At 40.0% G+C, this 21,544-nt stretch overlaps 2 protein-coding genes across 4 annotated transcripts in view; both read left to right on the top strand.

The window, feature by feature from the left end:
* Positions 1-17,305, top strand: part of LOC127517429 (IQ motif and SEC7 domain-containing protein 2-like) — an 89,565-nt gene extending 72,260 nt beyond the window's left edge. The window contains exons 2-13 of one of the 3 annotated variants that reach the window (XM_051903022.1): positions 8,341-8,626; positions 8,710-9,039; positions 9,631-10,670; positions 10,818-10,979; positions 11,190-11,312; positions 11,559-11,725; positions 11,889-12,028; positions 12,219-12,344; positions 12,476-12,575; positions 14,283-14,444; positions 14,728-14,925; positions 17,093-17,305. In XM_051903022.1, the coding sequence (XP_051758982.1) occupies positions 8,341-8,626; positions 8,710-9,039; positions 9,631-10,670; positions 10,818-10,979; positions 11,190-11,312; positions 11,559-11,725; positions 11,889-12,028; positions 12,219-12,344; positions 12,476-12,575; positions 14,283-14,444; positions 14,728-14,925; positions 17,093-17,124 (2,866 nt within the window). In that variant the 3' untranslated portion in view covers positions 17,125-17,305. Of the gene's footprint in view, positions 1-8,340; positions 8,627-8,709; positions 9,040-9,630; positions 10,671-10,817; positions 10,980-11,189; positions 11,313-11,558; positions 11,726-11,888; positions 12,029-12,218; positions 12,345-12,475; positions 12,576-14,282; positions 14,445-14,727; positions 14,926-17,078 lie in introns of all 3 variants that reach the window. The other 2 variants (XM_051903023.1, XM_051903024.1) reach the window with 2 other exon arrangements.
* Positions 17,141-21,379, top strand: LOC127517430 (uncharacterized). Its single transcript, XM_051903026.1, has one exon. The coding sequence runs from the start codon at positions 17,141-17,143 to the stop codon at positions 18,494-18,496; it is 1,356 nt and encodes a 451-aa protein (XP_051758986.1). The 3' UTR covers positions 18,497-21,379.
* Positions 21,380-21,544: the final 165 nt, after the last annotated feature.

The following is a 21,544-nucleotide window of genomic DNA, read 5'->3' as shown; positions in this document are numbered from 1 at the left end:
CAGATATTTTTGTTTAAATTTTACTTAATTTTTACTTGTTTTAAATGGTTGACATTTAAGGAATGAATTTGATTAATTCTAACTCAATTCTATTTGTTGAATTTAATTAATAATATTGCTTGTAATCTGTTGCCAAAATTTTATGGAGTAGATATAGCGTATTACTTTTTACAGTGTTGCTTGACCCACCCACTGTTTAAGACACACTCATAATGCCATTAGTCCTGTAATAAATGGAGGCCAGGCAGTGCTTAACAGAACTGTAAAAACTTTACTCTGTCAGTCTCTTTTGCATATTAACACAGACTCTGCAGTCACTTCTTTTCTTTGGAACGCACACGCACACTCTTAAAGGTGCAGCATAACATAAACTAGAACCTTTCTTAAAGGTACCATAAGCCATTATCATAACAAGCCCTGTCGTAGCCTTTCTCTTGGGGGGGCTTTATTTTGGGCTTTGTTTATGTTTGTTTTTCTAGCAAGATCTGGCAACACTCCTAGTCACACCTCCCACATTATAAAAAATTTACTGTTGCTGTGTTGGTTATCTCTTTCTCTTTTTTTCACTCTGAAAATAAAAATCACTAAAAATGACTTGATGAACCATGATGAACATAATGAACCATATGTTTTATATACCAAATATATATATATATTTTTTTGTATTTTTTATCCATTTTTATCCATCTTCTCTTAGAATCATACAAAAAAATACATTGATTTTTGTATTGTTCTGACAAAAAAAATATATACACTATATTGCCAAAAGTATTGGGACACCCCTCCAAATCACTGAATTCAGGTGTTCCAATCACTTCCATGGCCACAGGTGTATAAAATCAAGAACCAAGGCATGCAGACTGCTTCTACAAACATTTGTGAAAGAATGGGTCACTCAGTGCTCAGACTTTTAGCTCAGTGAATTCAAGTGTGGTACCGTGACAGGTTGCCACCTGTGCAATAAGTCCATTTGTGAAATTTCCTCACTACTAAATATTCCATGATCAACTGTTAGTGGTATCATAACAAAGTGGAAGCAATTGGGAACTCAGCCACGAAGTGGTAGGCCACGTAAAATCACAGAGCGGCGTCAGCACATACCGAGGCGCACAGTGCGCAGAAATCACCAACTTTCTGCAGAGTCAATTGCTACAGACCTCCAAACTTCGTGTGGCCTTCAGATTAGCTCAAGAACAGTGCGTAGAGAGCTTCATGGAATGGGTTTCCATGACCGAGCAGCTCCATCCAAGCCTTACATCACCAAGTGCTATGCAAAGCGTCGGATGCAGTGGTGTAAAGCACACCGCCTCTGGACTCTAGAGCAGTGGAGACGTGTTCTCTGGAGTGACGAATCACGCTTCTCTGTCTGGCAATCCGATGGACGAGTCTGGGTTTGGCGGTTGCCAGGAGAACAGTACTTGCCTGACTGCATTGTGCCAAGTGTAAAGTTTGGTGGAGGGGGATTATGGTGTGGGGTTGTTTTTCAGGGGTTGGGCTTGGCCCCTTAGTTCCAGTGAAAGGAACTCTTAATGCTTCAGCATACCAAGACATTTTGGACCATTTCATGCTCCCAACTTTGTGGGAACAATTTGGGGATGGCCCCTTCCTGTTCCGACATGACTGCACAACAGTGTACAAAGCAAGGTCCATAAAGACATGGATGAGCGAGTTTGGTGTGGAGGAACTTGACTGGCCTGCACAGAGTCCTGACCTCAACCCGATAGAACACCTTTGGGATCAATTAGAGCGGAGACTGTGAGCCAGGCCTTCTCGCCAACATCAGTGCTTGACCTCACAAAGGCGCTTCTAGAAGAATGGTCAAAAATTCCCATAAACACACTCCTAAACCTTGTGGAAAGCCCTCCCAGAAAAGCTGAAGCTGTTATAGCTGCAAAGGGTGGCCCAATTCCATATTAAACCCTATGGATTAAGAATGGGATGTCATTAAAGTTCATGTGCACGTAAAGGCAGGCGTCCCAAAACTTTTGGCAATATAGTGTATATATATATATATATATATATATATATATATATATATATATATAACTTAGGTTATATGTACAATTTAATATAACATAGTGATTAAAAGGGATAGTCCACCCAAAAATGAAAATTCTGTCATCATTTACTCACTCCAAGGTTGTTCCAAATGTATAATTTCTTTCTTCTGCTGAACATAAAAGAAGATATTTTGAAGAATGTTGGTATCGAAACAGTTTCAGGTCCCATTGGCTTCAATTGTATTTTTTGCCCATACAATGGAAGTCAATGGGAACCGAAACTGTTTAGTTACCAACATTCTTCAAAACATCTTCTTTAATGATGACAGAATTTTCATTTTTGGGTGGACTATCCTTTTAATTTGGAATATTATTGTTTTATTTATGTAAATTCTACATTTACAGTACGCTGTAGCACATACTGACTGTGACGTTTAATTGGGTGCATTTGAGTAGGTAAATTCTAATCTTACTCATCCGTTGTAACATTCAAAGTCTTACAGTCTTACAACCTGCAACTTATCCACCAACACCCACGGTTACTGTATTAGTACTCTGTATCTATAGCAACACTCTTTCTAATGACTGCCTCACCTCCCACGGCGGTCTCACGGCAACTGTCACTAAGCAACCTTACCTCCCTCACTCCTACATGTGTGTGTGAGAGAGAGTGGGTGGGAGGAGTGGGAGGATTGTGGAAAAGGAAGATGTGAGATGCAAGAAGACAATTTTTGAGCAGATGTTATAGCAGCATTCCCAGAATAAAACAGGACTACAGGTTTGTCGTTGAATGTAGGCAGCAGATGCCAGATTGCATTTCTAAACCATTCTTCCATAGCTACTGGGCTAAACTAAGCTACGGCCAACTTCCGAACCAATATTAAAGTAAAGCATAGGTACGTTTTATTGCTTTGATATGTGGTTGCTTAAGCCTCTATGATATATATGGCTTCCTTCTTTCAGTGTAAGTTTATAGGGTTTATGTTTTTGCAACTGCAGGTTTTAAGCTACTAGAAAACAATTCAAAGCAACAAATAACATATAGCCTGCGCTCAGTTGGGTTAAGTCTTGAAGCAACTTTGAAAATAATCCATTTGCTTATGTAAAGTAGCCTGATAAGCTCATAGTGTGTATGTTTGCTCAGGCATCTACACATAGCTGTTGTCTATCAGCTGCCCTTTTCACACTGTAGAAATGCGATGTCATCTAGCAAACAATATTTGCAAAGAAAATAATTACATCATTGCAAATGCTTGAATAAATACACTCAGTGTTGATAGTGGTAGGCTAGCTATTAGCATCTATCATTTTCCACACAAAGCGATAGTTCACCCAAAATCAAAACTTCTCTCATGATTTATTCCCTCTCATGTCATTCCAAATCCTGTATGACTTTCTTTCTTCCATGGAACAAAAAAGGAGATAATTTAATGAATATCTAGTGGAAGGAATTCAATGCAATGACAGTATATTGTGCTTTAACATTTATCTCTTTCCCTGCCATTGACGGAATTTTCCGTCATTTATGACACACATTTATGACACAACGCTTCCCCGCCATTGATGGAATTTTCCGTCATCTATGACACAACGCTTCCCTGCCATTAATGGAATTTTCCGTAATTTATGAGATAATCCATGTATTCACTGTTATACAGTAGGGGGCGCTATTACACATCTTCTGAAAGTGTAGAGAATCTCCAGATCAAAACACAGGCGAAGAAGAAGCAGAAACAATAGATAGAAGCATTGCTTACGCACATGCAAATAACATGATCATCAAACATTAAACAGCATAAAAATCAAAACTGCCAGATGTTACCAAATGAAATGTCGACCAAGGTATAGTCAAGTCACCTTTATTTCTATAGTGATTTATACAATACGGATTGTTTCAAAGCAGCTTTACAGTGATAACAGGAAAATGATTTAATGATGCTGTACAGCAGCTCTAAAAGAAAATAGTGTCATTGTTCAGCTGAAGTCAGTTCAGTGTTGATTCAGTTCTGTTGTAAAGATCATCAATTATTAAATTAGTTCATTTCATCTATAAAGCAGAAACAGTGATGTCATCGTCCAGCTCAGTTCAGTTCTCATACAATAGTGTCATTGCAGTCAAATCAATAATATTGTTGAATATTACGTGTCCTCAACTAAGCAAGTGGCAAGGAACCCAAACTCCACAGGTGACAGAATGGAGAAAATAAAAGGTGTAGGACTGTACAAGCTTTGGGGGTGTTGATTGACTTGATTTACTCGATCTATGTTTTGATATGTTTGATTCTGAATCCCATCTGGATGTGATGGAATCCCATCTGGAAAAAAATAATTTTTGTCAGCTTTTTGTTTAATATGTTGCTTTTTTTTTTAATGAATTTTCCCACATTCAAGTGTTAATTAAAAAGAAAAAAATGCATGAAGAATAAAATGGTTCTTTTGTTTAAAGGCAGAGGCTCTGTTCTTTCTTTTGATATATTTTGTGTTCAGATATTCATACAGCAAAATATTCTGGGGGCCATGAAAGTTTTATGAAAAGGATCAAAAATGCTGCCGCTGGCTGACAACTTTTTAAAAAACACTGGCGGGGAAAGTTAATACAGCATGTGCGACTATCAGCGAAAAAGTACATAAGGGAACAATTTTAAGAAAATTGTTCAACTGCTTCTTTGGCCGTTTCTGTGTACCAATGTAAAAGATGTATTGGTGCACAGGAAAATAATAGTGGCCATTGCGAATTTATTATAAAAAATGTGTAAATATTAGGTTGTTGCAAGTCATGCAGGTTTGGGACAACATGAGTATGAGTAAGTAATGAGAGAATTTATATTTTGGGGATTTTCATGTTTGAACTATTCCTTTAATATACAAACACAATGTCTCAGGGCAATGATCTGATCTGAATATTGGAAATATTAGAATAAACTCGCACCTTTTTGGTCCTTGATTGAAGTTTACTTACTCTGAAGTCCCAAGGGGAAAATTGTATTGCTTAGATGTTGCTCTATCATAATTAAAAGAATCTTAAAGGGTTAGTTCACCCAAAAATGGAAATTCTGTCAATTACTCACCCTCATGTCGTCCACACCCATAAGACAAACGTTCATCTTCGGAACACAAATTAAGATATTTTTGATAAAATCCGATGACTCAGTGAGGCCTGCATTGCAAGACAATTAGCACTTTCAGATGCCCAGAAAGATACTAAAGACATATTTAAAACAGTTGATGTGACTACAGTGGTTCAACAATGTTATGAAGCGACGAGAATACTTTTTGTGTGCCAAAAAAAACAAAATAACGAATTTATTCAACAATATCTAGTGATGGGCAATTTAATAACACTGCTTCATGAAGCTTCGAAGCTTTACAAATCTTTTGTTTTGAATCAGTGGTTCGGAGCGCGTATCAAACTGCCAAAGTCACGTGATTTCAGTAAACGAGGCTTTGTTATGTCGTTATGTGTTTCAAAATTTCAATGGAATTGAATTGAATTGGGGTGACTTTGGCAGTTTGATTCACGTTGAAGTCATTATTTTGTTTTAACATTAAGGTTTAACCCCTGTAGTCACATGAACTATTTTAAATATGTCTTTAGTAGCTTTCTGGGCATTGAAACCAATTGTCTTGCTGGCAATGGAGGCCTCAGTGAGCCATCGGATTTTATCAAAAATATCTTAATTTGTGTTCTGAAGATGAACGAAGGTCTTACGGGTGTGGAACGACATGAGGGTGAGTAATTAATGACAGAATTTTCATTTTTGGGTTAACTAACCCTTTAAATGAAACACAAATAAGAAATATGATAAGCATCAATTTAGTTTTACGTGTTTCTCCTAAAATTGAAATAGATACAGATGTTATAATTGTTATACAGTGAGCGCTATAAAAAATGTTGTATTGCTTGGCTTAGATAATTTGATGTAAGAATTTTAGAAATGTTTCAGCTTGCATTGAAATGTCTTTGCAGCCTTATTAATCTAGCCAAATTCTTCTCGAACTCTAGAGAACATGTGAGAACATGTTACTTGTGGTCTTTTTCTCAATAGAAAAAAAAAAAAAAAATCTTAAAAGCTACTTCTCATTTGATCTCATTGCATATCCAGGAGAAACAATTCTCAGAGATCTCATTTATGATTTTGCTTTCAAATGGGTACAACTCAGTACAGCTCAAAAGACGATTGCTGGTTCTTCCTTCCTCCCCTTCAATCTGTTGTCCACTCCATACAAAAACAGGAAACCACCCATATTAGGGGTGGAAAATACAGACCAGCACAACAGAGAAGGGAACACAAGTTTTTATGGACTTCATAGGCGATTAACACCTGTGTGAAAAACTATTCTAGAGTCATCTAATATAAAGAAAACAACATATACAAGCACTGCAGGAGATCCTAACGCTGATTGGTCCAGAAACTCCAGCCTCAGTTATATATCTGGTCACACTTCGGTGAACTACACCAGCGCACTTTGTGTAATGTAAATAAAGAGACGGAGACAGAGAATGGGAGGAGGGAGGGTTTAAGCACTGCCATGTGACTATGTGGTGGTGACCTCCTGACAGTCGGTCATAACTCCAGAACGACTCTAAAGCCACAAAGTTCAGCACTTGGTGAATTGCAGGAGCTTCAGCGACCAAATTTGGACTTAAAGGAAGCGAAACCTCCTCTCGTTCTCAGTGTGGATGTTCATGTGTGGGGGTTTTTGCACCTGCTTAGGTGTTTTTATTAAATGTGGTAAGTGTACAGTTAAAGTTTCCAAATTTTGTGGCATTTAATCTTAACACCTGCTTTTATAAGCCTATTAGGTTACTGGTTTCCTACATACAATGAGGGTGACAGGAGGGTATTTTGCTTTTGTACAGACTGGACCTTTCTGTGTATAATGGTTACCTGATGTTACATGTGATAAACAACAAAACAAGGATTGTATGCATGCAAGTGTCTTTGTGTGGGCTTGAGAGAGAGAGAAATCATTTAGGCAAAATGAGAATACTTTCGTAAGATGTCTGAATTGCAGTACATTAGCATTATATGATAATATCTTTCCTTCAATAACCTCCTCCGACTTAGTCATACAGAACAGGAAGTTGCTTGCAGTGATTCAGAAGTACCCACTGTCCTGTCAGAAAGCTGTGTCAGGATTATGAGTTCAGATCACATGCTGTTGTGTTTCCCATGGCAAACCCAAGGGTCACCGCCTCTGCACTGGGGTGACTGACCCGGTAAACTATGCTCCTGTATCAATAGACCGTTTGTTCTTATTCTGTAATTTCTTATGCAGTGGTGTTTGCAAACAGTTAACACAAAGAATTAAACATCAGTAACTTGTTTGTTGGCATGAATGGTACCTCAGAGTATAAGTGTGTTATTGCTTTTCCAAGCATATTACAATTTTTGCCTGGCTGAAAAAACATTAAATTGCATTGAATTAGCAAGATGTGAGCCATATAATATCATAACAGGCACCTAGCAACAATCCAGAACATCCTAACAATTGCAAAGCAACATGATAACATCTCAGAATGCCTTAGAAACTGCAAAGAAATGTGATAACCTCTCAGAATGCCTACCGCACAGTGTATCTTAGTGTCACTGGCAAGAACCATTCGCATTTTCTTCAAAATAGTCTAGAAATCTATTTCATGTTATACTTTGGTATGAAGGCCACTGAATGAGGTTACATAGTTGATGTCATTATGTGTGCTACATTAATGTTTGTTGGTATATGTATCAATCAATCCTTTGCTCTGATGGAACGCTGCGGGATGAGCAAGTCACTTATGGAAGTGGAAGACTACAAGTCATTAAGGATGAGAACTGTTTTGTGAGGAGCAAGAATGAGGACATATCAATAGTTTAGAGATGAGGTGAAAACAGTTTGGATACATGACAGGTACAGATGTCAAAAACAGAACTTGATTTAACAGGAAATTTACAGCAGCATTTCAAGTTTTCTTAACGTTTCACTGTGAACTCAGATAAACTATTATCTTTGATACAGAAACCAAGCTTTTATTAAGACATCGACTTAGATTACTTAGACCTCTAGTTACAAATCTTAAGTATAACTAGAATTGTTCTAATTTTCCTGGAGCTTTTGCTTTTAACTGTATGATAATTCTAGGAAAGCCTGAGGCTTGTTTAGGACATTTGCCCTGTTTAAAGCTTTCCTGAAAGTCAAAATGCTAAGTCAGTGGAAAATGAATAATGTCATGAATTCCTGAGTTGCTTGAGATTTTTATCTTATCCTCTCATTATGGGGGCGTTTCAGACTCAAAATTATTATCTCTTTTTCACTCCTCTCTCTCCCTCTCTCTCTCTCTCTCACCCACTCCTTTCAGTGAGGAGGAAACCCAGAGTTCAGCTTCACGTCCCTTTTCAGACAGTTCCAGCAGTAAATCTCCGTACACGTACAGCTCTGATCGGTACAGGGACAACAGCTGCGGCCCCCCAGGCCCTCGGGTGCCTTTTGTGCCCCCTCCAAGCCCAGCCAGTCTTGCTTGGGCACAGCGTACACGCAACCAACCAGCTAGCCTGGCCCTACGTAAGCAAGAGGAAGAGGAAAACAAGAGGTGCAAAGCCCTATCCGACAGTTATGAACTCTCTACAGACCTACAAGACAAGAAGGTAAGGCATGCAAAGAAGTATTATGATTTCCAGCAAATCATTCTGTTGGAGCAAATATAACCGATAAGGCTGTCGTTGTGCAGGTGGAGATGCTGGAGAAGAAATATGGAGGCTACTTCGTGAGTAGACGAGCAGCACGTACCATCCAGACAGCATTCCGTCAATATCGTATGAACAAGAACTTTGAGCGCCTTCGCAGCTCAGCTTCTGAGAGCCGCATGACACGGCGTATCATCCTTTCCAACATGCGACTGCAGTACTCGTTTGATGACCGACAGCCTCAACCTCCCACCCCGACTCACTACAGTCACAGTCCAGGAATGGGTCCTCCGCATTCTCCAACCTGCACCACAGAGCCAAGCTCCCCATCACGGCCGGAGTACACCCACCTAGAGGACTCCTTTTCTAAACAAGTTAGTTCTCAGTTTGTCTGTATTTGAAGTCATAAAATAGAGATAAAGGGACTTTGGGGGTTAAGAAAAGACAAGCAAAACTGGTCACCAGTGTTTTGGATGCTGATCCTCAACATTGGATGCTAATGTACAGGCTTTATATTCAGCTTAACCAGCAAGATGATTTTGGTCAACTAGCTTTACCAGAAGGACTGTTGGTCAAAGTTTTACATACCTGTTTGAGCTGGTCTTTTCAGTAGGGTATTGTCTTTAGCTTCTTCGTACATAGCCTTGTGTGAACTGATTGTTTAAATGATTTCATAGTACTGCAAGATTTTCATTAGCAGATCAATTCCAAAACTGTAAAATCATGACTAGGTAATGCCTATCCTGTGCAAAAGTTTAGGGGTACAACAACTTGGGGCAGTACCCTGAAAGGAATAACTCTGTATCCTATTTATCCCTAAAATGTTCATAGTAGTACATTAAGGGTACTACTCTAAGGCATAGCCGCCTTTCAGGGGTACTACCTCAATGACAGTGATCTGTTGTAACCCTAAAGGTAAAATTTTTTGCAGTTTATCTGACAGTGTTCATTTCTTTGTACTCAAGGTGAAGTCCTTGGCCGACTCCATTGATGATGCTCTAACATGTCGGCCACGCCGAGATGACTCCCAGGAAGGGATAGGGGATGGAAGTGGTGTTGTGGATGACTTTGGCGAGTGCATATGGAGCAGCAACAGCCACGCATCCTTACGGAGAGGCCTTGGAGACAGGGATCGAGGAGGTACAGGGGGCTTGAGCATGCACGAGGATAGCACAGCCACCTCCTACAGCGATGTCACACTATACATGGACGACGGACTACCTTCCTCGCCACTTTCTCTAGACCGGGCCCCTAGCAGCACAGATACTGAGTTCTGGGGGGGTGTTGGAAGCGGGGTAGGTGGTAGGGAGGATAGCCGTGACACAGAGGGGGGAGGAAGCAGCAATAGTCGCCGAAGCACACCTTGCACAGAGTGCCGTGACTACCGTTTACGGGGAGGGCACTTACCTCTACTTACGATTGAACCACCTAGCGACAGCTCCGTGGACATGAGCGACCGCTCAGACCGAGGCTCCCTCAGCAGACAACTAGTGTACGAGCAGGACTCGGTGGGAGGGTCACCTCAAGGTACACTTAAACACAACCCTAATGCTCGTTCAGCGTCCTCAACAGCTGCACAAGGTCAAACACGTCCAGCTAGCCGATCGATACCGTCGCATATCCCACACCACATGGCTCACCATCATCACCATCACCACCACCACCATCACCAGTACCCCGACACTCCTTCGTCCTCCTCCTCTCCTCAACAGCCCCCAGCCACACCGCTCTCATCCTCCTCTTCAGCACCCCTGCCACCTGGTGGCTTAGAGCAGCAGTGCTGCTCGGATGGTGATAATGACTCATTGAACTCCACCACAAACTCTAACGAGACCATTAATTGCAGCTCAGGCTCCTCATCAAGGGACAGTCTGCGGGAGCCCCTGCCCCCATTAGGAAAACAGACCTACCAGAGAGAAAGCCGGCACAGCTGGGACTCTCCTGCCTTTAACAACGATGTGGTTCAGAGAAGACAATATCGCATCGGACTCAACCTCTTCAACAAGTAAGAGAAAATGAACTCTACCTCTTATATGCAACAATCTCACCATTTAACATAATAGCAAGCTAGTGAATATGCCATTACAAATCAGATTGAGGAAAGAGAAAATTGAAAAACATGAATAAACTGTACTCTTTTTTTGGACTGCAGGAAGCCAGAAAAGGGTATTCAGTACCTGATTGAAAAGGGCTTTGTGTCAGACACACCAGTGGGCATCGCTCGCTTCATCCTGGAGAGAAAAGGCCTGAGTCGGCAGATGATTGGAGAGTTCCTTGGAAACAGACAGAAACAATTCAACAAAGATGTTTTGGAGTGAGTCAACACAATAAATCCTCTAAAAAGGAGCTAAAATTAAATTGAGTCTTTTAGCAAATGACAAAAGGTTAAATAAATAATTTGCAAAAAGGTTGGCTTTGAAAAAATGAAATCCTTAATGGATGCATAGGCATGCGCTGAATATAAAGTATGTTTGGCATGAGAATGTATAAATGTAATATTTTCTTTCACTTTTGTTTTTCTCAGTTGTGTTGTCGATGAAATGGACTTTTCTGGAATGGATCTTGATGACGCGTTGAGGAAATTTCAAGCTCAGATAAAAGTGCAAGGAGAAGCCCAAAAAGTGGAAAGGCTTATTGAGGCTTTCAGGTATGTGATTATAGTTAGGGTTTGGTTATGGCATTAACACTATTAACGGGCCTTGGTAACATAAATTTCCTATTGTTCCTATTGTTCTATCAGAGTTGCTCATCTATCAGCCATTTTATAGTGGCATCAAACATGGCTCACCATATCAGATTTTAGATCTGGTACAATGCGTTTATAAAACATGTTTTATCTAGGCCTCAGTATTTGCACTCAAACTCTATTTCTCTCTCTGCATCTGTCTTGTAGTCAGAGGTACTGTGTTTGTAATCCAGCGCTGGTAAGACAGTTCCAGAACCCAGACACCATCTTCATCCTAGCATTTGCCATCATCCTCCTCAACACAGACATGTACAGCCCCAATATCAAAGCAGAGAGGAAGATGAAGCTGGACGATTTCATCAAAAACTTGCGAGGTGATGTTCAAATCTCTCTCTCTCTCTTTCAAGCAAGTAGGCTGTCAAGAAGGCAACTACAAACACAGTCTCAATCTGCTTTTAAATGTGGCATGTAACTGTCAAGGATTTTGCAAGTACGCTTAATCTCTTCTTGTGTGCATGTCATTTCTTTCTCTCTCAGGGGTGGATAATGGTCAGGACATCCCACGTGACTTACTAGTTGGAATCTACCAGCGCATTCAGAAGTGGGAACTGAGGACCAATGATGACCATGTTTCTCAGGTCCAGGCGGTGGAGAGAGTCATTGTGGGCAAGAAACCTGTGAGTACTACTGAGACGTTTATCAAATTAAAAGTTTTTTTGGATTAGAATCTTTGAGAATAGTGAATGTTTGAGAACTTTTTTGTTACTTTGAACTGTTCTGTCAGTTTAAAATCATACTTTTGACCTGTTTGATGAACAATTTGTAATATAGTTCCAAAGTAAATGTAAATATCTGCTCTGTGTGTAGGTTCTGTCTCTGCCTCACCGCAGACTGGTGTGCTGCTGTCAGCTCTATGAAGTCCCGGACACCAACCGCCCTCAAAGGTCTGGAGTCCACCAGAGAGAGGTCTTCCTGTTCAACGATCTGCTTGTGGTAATGTCAATAACACACATCAATTAATAATGCATGCAAAATGAATTGGTCCCGGTACATGAATGTGTATTGTAAAGTTACTACACTTTAAAATGCTTAGTGGCTCTTTTTCTTTGTTATTATTTTGCAAGGTTACAAAGATCTTCCAGAAGAAGAAAACCTCCGTAACATACAGTTTCAGACAGTCCTTCCCTCTGGTGGAGATGCAGGTTCACATGTTCCAGAACTCCTGTAAGATTAAATTTTTTTGTCTTTCTTATATACGCACTAGAGTTCAAAAGTTTGGGGTGAATGAGATTTTTTTTATGTTTTTGAAAAATTATTCTTATACTCACCCAGACTGCATTTATGTGCTCAAAAATACAGTAATATTGTGAAATATTATTATAATTTTAAATAAGTGCATTCTATTTCATTACATTTTAAAATGTAATTTATTTTTGTGATGGCAAAGCTGAATTTTCAGCAGCCATTACTTAAGTTTTCAGTGTCACATGATCCTTCAGAAATCATTATTTTTTAAAAACAGCATTATTTTAAATAGAAATCTTTTAACATTATAAATGTCTTTACTGTTTTTCATCAGTTTAATATGTCCTTGTTTGTACTAACCTCAAACTTTTGATTGATAGTGTATAAAGAAAAAAGATGATAATATATCATATTCAGACTACATAGAATTAGAGTTTTCTCAAAAAGCTGTCAATTATTATAATCATAATAATTATATTCATCAATATTAATTTTTCTGCTTCTCTAAAATCATCATTTAAACTTATATTTAAAGGGGGCCATGACATGGATTATTATTTTAATATGTTTCTTGAGGTTCACTTATGATGTTAATAAAGTTTTTTGCACATATATCCGGACAAACAATTATTTTCAACCCTCATTCTGACCCTCTGTATGAAATTATCAGTTTTTAAGGTGCGGCTCTTTTAAGGCTTGTCTGTAAACAGCCACTGTTATGATTGGCTAACATCATTTCATAGGAAACAGTATCAACGCCCACTCCCTATTGCACATGAGTAAGTGTTTTGAAAACATCCATATAAAACCGCCATTTAAGGGACAATGCATTATGAAATCATTTACTTACTTTATGCAGCTGCTGTCAGATCCAATCCTGGCAGCTACGTACATTATTCAACAAAAGTTTCTTTGCAAACTCTCCATTGCTCGTTTACAAAACAAAATGCTCCGAACAAACATATAATCCTCTGTCACGATCCAGGACACCATTAAAATAAATTATCCACTTGTTTCCAGTGTTGTATTGAATTCTGTGACCCACCGAATTATGTGACTGTACTAGGTGCAGTATTGAGCTAATCCAAATCCCAATTTTATCCTAACCCTACCATTATGTGTAATTCGGTGGGTCACAGAATGCGGTATAACACCGGCACTGGGATCAATCTGAAGTCTGTACAGAGATGCAAACGAGATGTGTAAACTGGACACATCAAAGAGAACATTCATTCACTCCTCCATTTGTCCTGTTGTCGACAGACTCAAGTGCGAGGAGTATGTCAGAAACTGAATGCGCATGTGTATACTGTATCCAGTGTAGACAGTGTCAGTGATTATAATGGGTTTCTGTATATTTGCTTTTGACACAACGCTCATATCCAGTGTATGCAAATGTCAGCCTTGAGGGACTGAACGCCTGTGGGCGGGGCCTATGGTTTGATAATGTATAACTATTCGTCAATGTCTTGCTCTGGAGTCAGTCATATGCAAATGTATTTGCCCGTTTGATGTCACAGATCCCGCAATATCAAAACAAGCCATTTTTTATATGACCTTTTATATGTCAAAAGATCAAGGCAAATTTGACTTCTTATGTCAAGACCGCTTTAAAAAATAACAAATTGAAATGTGATAGTTATTTGGGAACCCTGAATAAACATTATATCTTTCTCTCTCCCCCAGACTATCCTCATGGTGTCAAATTAACATCAGCTATCCCGGGTGGTGAGCGTAAAGTTTTGATTGTGTTCACGGCACCTAGTCAACAGGACCGCACACGGTTTGTCAGTGATCTGAGGGAGAGCATTGCTGAGGTGCAGGAAATGGAGAAATACAGAGTGGAGTGTGAGTACAGCACCCTCTGCTGCTCTCATAAATCAACTACACTTTATTCTGGCCCTCTACTGTGGTTTTACGCCAACATTAACATTATGGATTTACAATGACCCTATCTAATGACTCACAGATAACACATAGTAAACAAGACAAAAATAGCTCATTGTAAACAACTTGCTCTTAGGATGTGTACAGACAAATTACTTGACGCTGGAAACTTTGTGCCTGGTTAATAAAAGGTGTTGCTCAGTATACTGTCCTCTGATGATATTTGTTCTTTCTCCTCCTGCAGCTGAATTGGAGAAGCAGAAAGGAGTGATGCGGCCCAGCCTGCTCACCAACAGCATTATGGCAGGTGGAGTTGGTGGGGTCAAGAATGAAGTGGTGAATGGCACTATGGGAAGGCCTAGTCTGGATGACAACTATTCACCAGGAGAGGGCCTCAAACGTACTGCTCTCAGCTCCTCACTGAGGGACCTGTCTGAATCAGGTGAGACACTTTACTGTGAATGGCAGCCAATTTAATTGTGATCATTTAATACCATACTACATTAGGGGCAAATATAAAATATTGAAAGGATAGTTTACCCAAAATTAAAAATTCTGTCATAATTTACTCACTGTCATGTTGTTCCAAACATGTACTACTTTCTTTCTCCTGTGGAACACAAAAGAAGATATTTTGAAGAATGTTAACTGTACAGTAACTGAACAGTTTCGGTTCCCATTGACTTCCACTGTATGGACATCCATTGTATCATCATTCTCCAAAATATCTTCTTCTGCATTCAGCAGAAGAAAGAAATGTATACATGTTTGGAATGACATGGGGGTGAGAATTTTTGGGTGTACTATCCCTTTAAATCACAATATTTAAATATACATATAACATATGAAATGTTTTTTGTCAAAAAAATTAAAAAGTCACTGGATTTTTTGTATGATTCTTTTTATTTTTCCTTATATGTCCTTATTTTGGGCTAATTATCCTTATTATATGGTCTTATTTTAGGCTAAATTGTAATTTTGGGGTGATATTTTTGGGTCAAGAATAATCTCACAATTAAGAAAAATAAAACTTTGCAGACGCCAACAAGAAAGTAAAATTTCTGTTACAACTGACTGTCACTGTAATACACTCATTCACTCACTCACTCACACACACACTGCAGTTGTGATTTACATCTGCTAACTGGGTAACAGGGAAACGTGGCCGCAGAAACAGCGTTGGTTCCCTTGACAGTACAATGGAAGTAAGTCTGAGTGAAGCAGAGGTCTGTATCTTTAGCTTTAGTCCCCAAACCCAAACCACCCGCATGCCTGCCTGGAATCCCTACAAAACTCGGCGCCATTCTGCATGTGTCCTTACCATAGACACAGAGCCATGTGTGTGCATCTTGTGTGACCATGTGTGGTCCGTGGAATGTTAATGTACACGTGACTGAGGCGATGAATCAATAACATCAGTCATTGAGACTGCCTGTGAAGGTTTGCAATCATTCGGGATGTTGTTGAATATCTTATAGAGTTTTACTCTGGGATATCTGGACCGGAAGTCATCTTATTGACCCAGAATTAATTCTGCATGACATTGATATTCTATAGAAACATATGGATTTATGGATCTCTAGTAATTATTGTATGCATTTGTTGTGCGTTTTTTTTTTTTTTTTTGGAATGTGGTTTGTGTAGATGTTTGGTATTTGAAATGTTATGCATGGACTAGTGGTTGTATGATATCAGTTCTCTTCATTTTTATACTAAATCCTGCATTTTATTAAGTGTCCCTCATAAATCAAGTCAAATATGAAATAAAATGGACCCTTTTACTCTTTTAGTACAAATACATAGTCTCATTGTACATGATTCATTAGTGCGTTATAAGGCAATCCTAAAAATGATGATTTACACATGAAACAGCATTGATCACTGACAGCTTCTGTAATAGCAGGTCCAGCAATGAATGACAGCATTGGGTGCCACTTCCTGGTTCGGTGCAAAATTGATAATAGGCAATAGATATTGAAAAGGCAATAGAAAAAAATGTATTTATCAATCACTTCATAATTCACAAAAAGTGATGATTGATTTGAGCCCAAATTAAACGACTCACCCTTTCAACTTTCTGAAGTCTTTCCAGTAAGACCTTGACTTTGATTACATGCCCACCAATCAAGTTCTACCTTCTTTTTAATCTCATTTGAATATTCTGTTTTACTCGTCTGTTTACAGAAGTAGATTGGCTTACAAATGCTGTTTCATTTTCAATTTTATGGCAACTAAATAGATAAGTAATTTCTTGGAAGCATAGGTTTTGACCATAACACAAAACAGAAATAATAAGTTACCCATATAGCAACATTGGCATCATTAGCATTCGGGACACATAATAGATAGTTGGGTGCATGTGTTTGTGTAATTATGTTCTGAATTATGATGCTGACAGAATGTTGTTTCATCACCCTAATCAACTCACCCCTGTTTTTCTTCCCCACCCAACGAAACCACCATTCTCTCTGTATCCTTTTGCTATATTTTCCTTCCTGCTCCTCTTTGCACACCCACTCTTCTCTCTTAAACCCTTGTTTTTGGCTTTGCTGTCCTCCTCTCTATCCTCCTTTCCCCCCACTCTCTTTGTCTTAGGGTTCCATCATTAGCAGTCCGCGGCCTCACCAGCGTTACCCAGTAGCCACTGTGCTCCCGGGATGCTATGGAGCAGAAGATTACCGGCCTCACCGCCCCATCCTGAGCCCCGGAGTGGGGGTGGGGGGTGGGCCGGGGCAGCAACACACACCTGCAGTGACTGGCGCTGGGCCAGTCTCCAGCAGCACCGAGAGAGGAACGAGTGGAATGGGGACTGGGAGCAACAGCAACAACACCGGTTCTTTCCTGGGTTCCCTGTTTGGGGGCAAGCGATCCAAAGCGCCGGGCCCTATTATCCCCCCGGGGCCACCTTACCCCGCCCCTGTGGCCCCGCCGACTACAGGAGGGCCGCCACCTCTGTCCCCGTCCTCGATGTGCCCGGCGGAGGGCGGGGGACCTTCCAAGATCCAGGCCCTGCACGCCCAGTACTGCCACACTACCAGCAACAGTGTCAGTGGACAGCCTCCGCCCCCGTACTACCACCACCATCGCTTCCATACACAGACCGTACCCTCGTCTGGACAGCAAGGCCTCCATACTCTTCAGCGGGTCACCTTACCTCGACGGCCACTCCCCAACCCCTCCGCGCACTCCCCGTACCAGCCGATCTCCCAGCATACTTTGCAGGGTCGCTACGGGAGCATGGGCAACATGGGCAACATGGGCTCCGGCCACCCTCCCCCCCTTTCTCCTCACTCCCCACTCTCCCCTCATCCGCAGTTTGCTCTGTTCCACACTCAGCCCACACACTCGGCCAGAGGGGGCGGCATCAGCAAGCCCCCTCTCACGCTGTCGCACTCGCAGCCGCACCCGCACGCACACTCCCACACCCACCCCGTGCACGTGCACACGCCGCACCCGGGCTCCCACCCCGTGCACCAACCTCACTTCGTCTTCGCCAGCCCTCCGCCTCCGCCCTTCCCTGCCCCCACTCAGCCGCCTCCAGTCTCCGCGTCCGGCACTGTCCACCACGGGCCGCCGGCCGGCCAGTATCTGCCCCAGTATCCTCCGTTGTCCTCCATCCCCCCTCCCCCCCCCCACTCCCCTTTACCCCCCCCTTCCTCCCCCCTTACCCCTCTTACGCCTCTCTCCCCTCTCCCCCCCCAGCACCAAGGTCCACCTTCCCAAGCCGGGGGTCAGCAAGGGCCCTCGCCGGCCCAGACTGGAGCCGTACCTGGGGGGACGGGCACAGTCGAACGCGCCAAATCCAAACCTACCAACCGGATCAGCACGGTAGTGTGAGCCGGGGGAAGTCGCGAGGCTGGGGGTCGCTGAAGGGTCCTTTGGTGGTCGGAGGGGGGACCTCCGCGAGGGTGGAGGAGGCGGGCAGGGCCAAAGCTGATAATAATGCCAGTGGGAAAAAGAAACGCAGCCTGCTAAGACTCTGCTACTTTCACCTGCGCTTCCCACAAGTGTAATCGAAGGGACTTACCAAGGCAAAAATACGTTAACACACAAATGCCATACAGGTAGTTGGAGGCCCTCGGGTTGATTAGTGCTGTGGGATAACAATAAAGAGAAACAATTAGGACATTTTGCGCTCAGTTCAGCAGTTGTAGATGAGTTTGGCTTGACTGCCAATTGACCTTTTGGCTTCTTCTTAAATTCCATATTCAGACAAGAAATAACCTACTAAAGCATGTAAAAGGCACGTGGACGTGCACACACAAACTCGAACATAAAATTGTCCACAGTCTTGTTTCAGTTAGCCATAGCCATAAAGTTAGGGTAAAATGGTTCCATTTTGCATTCATCATCGCAGGCACTGGAGAAACTGAGTACCTTGCTTGACCTGTGAACCTGTTTAGGAAATGTGAAGACCAGAGAGCATACAAATAACAGTGTGCTGGACAGATCAAAGCACAGTATGTTCAATGATTTCATACATTCAGTAATCATGTTAAACATTAGTCGCTAGCATTCGCAAGATGCAATAATCTTTTCACTAAATTGATGTCCAGCTTTTACTTGCTAAATAATTTTAAATGCTCCATTGCTTTTTTTGTACACATCTATAACATTGACATATATGAGTGTTAATAGAGATAAATCCACAAAGCAAATATCTTGGTATGATTGGTTGAAGTAAGTCAGTATTGGCCTGACCTCTTCCACTCTTAAGACTAGTCAGCTGTAAAAAGCCTTGTATGTGGATGTGCTGTTTGTAATCATCCTAGAATCACTGTTAGAATTATTAATGTGTATATAAAATTATAGGAAATTTTAACACAAAATAATATTTCAGTAATAGTAAATATATATAAGTCAAATAATATATCAGTAACATTTTATCTATGAACTTACTATTCATAGCTACAGTTGCACCAATACCGTGTTTCAGAAAAGGAAATTTATACACAAATGAGAAAACAAGTAAATTTCATAATTTGATCTTTAATTTTATGTTGAATCCAAAGTATTGTGCCTAAAATTTAAACGTTTATGGCAGCATTGTTTTATTCTACATTATGTTACTTTGTCTTTAACCAGTTTGGTTTGACAGTCAATTTTTTTTTTGAAGAAACCCGAAGGGCTTGAATGAATTTCAAAGGATGTTTACTCACATTACAGTAAAAATCACTGAGCCAATTGGTGTCCATTATCATCCATGTCTAAATTCTTAGCACATAAAGTTTCAGTAAATTTGTCAAGGCCCAGAATGTGAAAACAAAAGGCACTTTATAAATGAATGTTTTCTGAACTGTATTAAATTAATATATCTCCATAATCCATTAAACAAATAACATTAAACTTTTTCCAGGTTAAGTATTTTTACCTATGAGGGCTAGTGACATATGAAGGAAACATTCCATGAAAGATTGTTGCCAGTCTTCACATCTGAAATGTCTGTATTCATCAGTTTTCATTGGGTCCTCACATTAATACTGCCAACCATACTTTACCAAGGTGTTTTTGATTATATTTTATGCTGTTATATGAATGTTTGCTATGAATTTCAATTTTAATGAATATAACTATTCTTCTTTTATGTTATGAAACTAAATTTGACAAAATACAATAGATACATGTAAATAGGAAATGCTTTCTCATGCTTTGACATTCAACGGTGAAGTGTCAAGGGTGTGTTTTATTGTTATTGATGACTTTTATGGACAAACACACTTGTCTTAACAAGTGTCCTTGAATGTTGAAGACTTTATTTGGGTATTATTTAAATTTTTTTTTTCTTTTTTAAACAGAAATTGTGTACCAGTCATGATGTTTTTGATTCAGCTTTGTGTGCAGCTGATTTTTGGTTTGGGCTAAAAGACGACCTATTTTGACAACATAGCACCATACTTCATTTTTCAATAACCTTCCTCTTTTTTTCCTCTGTATGAATAATGGAGGAGAAAAGGAAGATGGGGGAACCTATATAAATGAATTATCACATTAATACAAGGAATTCAGTTTACCTGTACAAGAAATCAAGGTAATTTAACCTTAAGTAAGGCCTTAGTGTAAGTACTGCTTGAAGTTTCTGTTTGTGCGGATGCTTAACGTGATCTCAAGTGCTGTTATATATTTCTGGACTGGGCTTAATGCAGATGCTCAGTATTATTTGTCTTGATGTGATGCTCAGTTATTGTGTGTAAGATATTTATGCCCTTTTGCTACCTTTTCAAAATGCCATCTCTTTCTATGTGCTCCTGCATATGCTATTTACATATGATCAGCACTGCACAGTACTATAAATAAATAATAGGACAGTATAGTGGAAAATGGGGCTCCATTTACATATATTCCATAGACAAATACCAATATCGATATGAGATGGGACAGAATATAAAGATTAAAAATACATAACTTATTAATATTTACTTTGTTTCAAGATTGATTTCCATGCTCTTTTTCATTAACTGTCTGTCTTCCCGCTGTGAATTTTACTGCACGAGTATGTCTGTATTTACTGAGCTCTGTAACAAACTGTACATAGACTGTCACAGTATGATTTAATATTGACAGTGGAACAGGGAAAGTGTTAAAGGTTTATGTATGAGTGTGTGTGTGTGTGTGTGTGTGTGTGTGGGTGGGTGGGTGTGTTTGTGTGAATGTGTATGGGGAGGTGGCATTAAGTGTAGATGATCACTGCATATTTATTTTGATCCAAGAAAATTAATTTTATCTGTAAACTTGTACAAGTGTGTATGTCAAAGCAGGTAGAAGTGTAATTTTGAAAAAGGTATATGAAGTCATCTTATTTGTGTACAGACAATATATGAAATTAAGCAAATTCGGAGAGATGTGAATATTTATTGCCTAACATTATGAATAAAAATATATAAAGTGTCCTCACACAACTTCTTGTTGTTGTGTCTTTTTTTCATTTCATATATTTTGATTAAGGTTGCCATATAATACATTTAAACTGCATAATCTTTCACCCAAAAATGTAAATTGTTATATGCCTGTACGACTTTCTTCTGTGGAACACAAATGCAGAATGCTATAGGATTGACAGCCTC

This window comes from Ctenopharyngodon idella, chromosome 8 (assembly GCF_019924925.1).
Source record: "Ctenopharyngodon idella isolate HZGC_01 chromosome 8, HZGC01, whole genome shotgun sequence".
Lineage (NCBI taxonomy): Eukaryota > Metazoa > Chordata > Actinopteri > Cypriniformes > Xenocyprididae > Ctenopharyngodon > Ctenopharyngodon idella.
The sequence above is the reverse complement of the archived record's forward strand: the minus strand, read 5'-3'. Positions and strand labels throughout refer to the sequence as shown.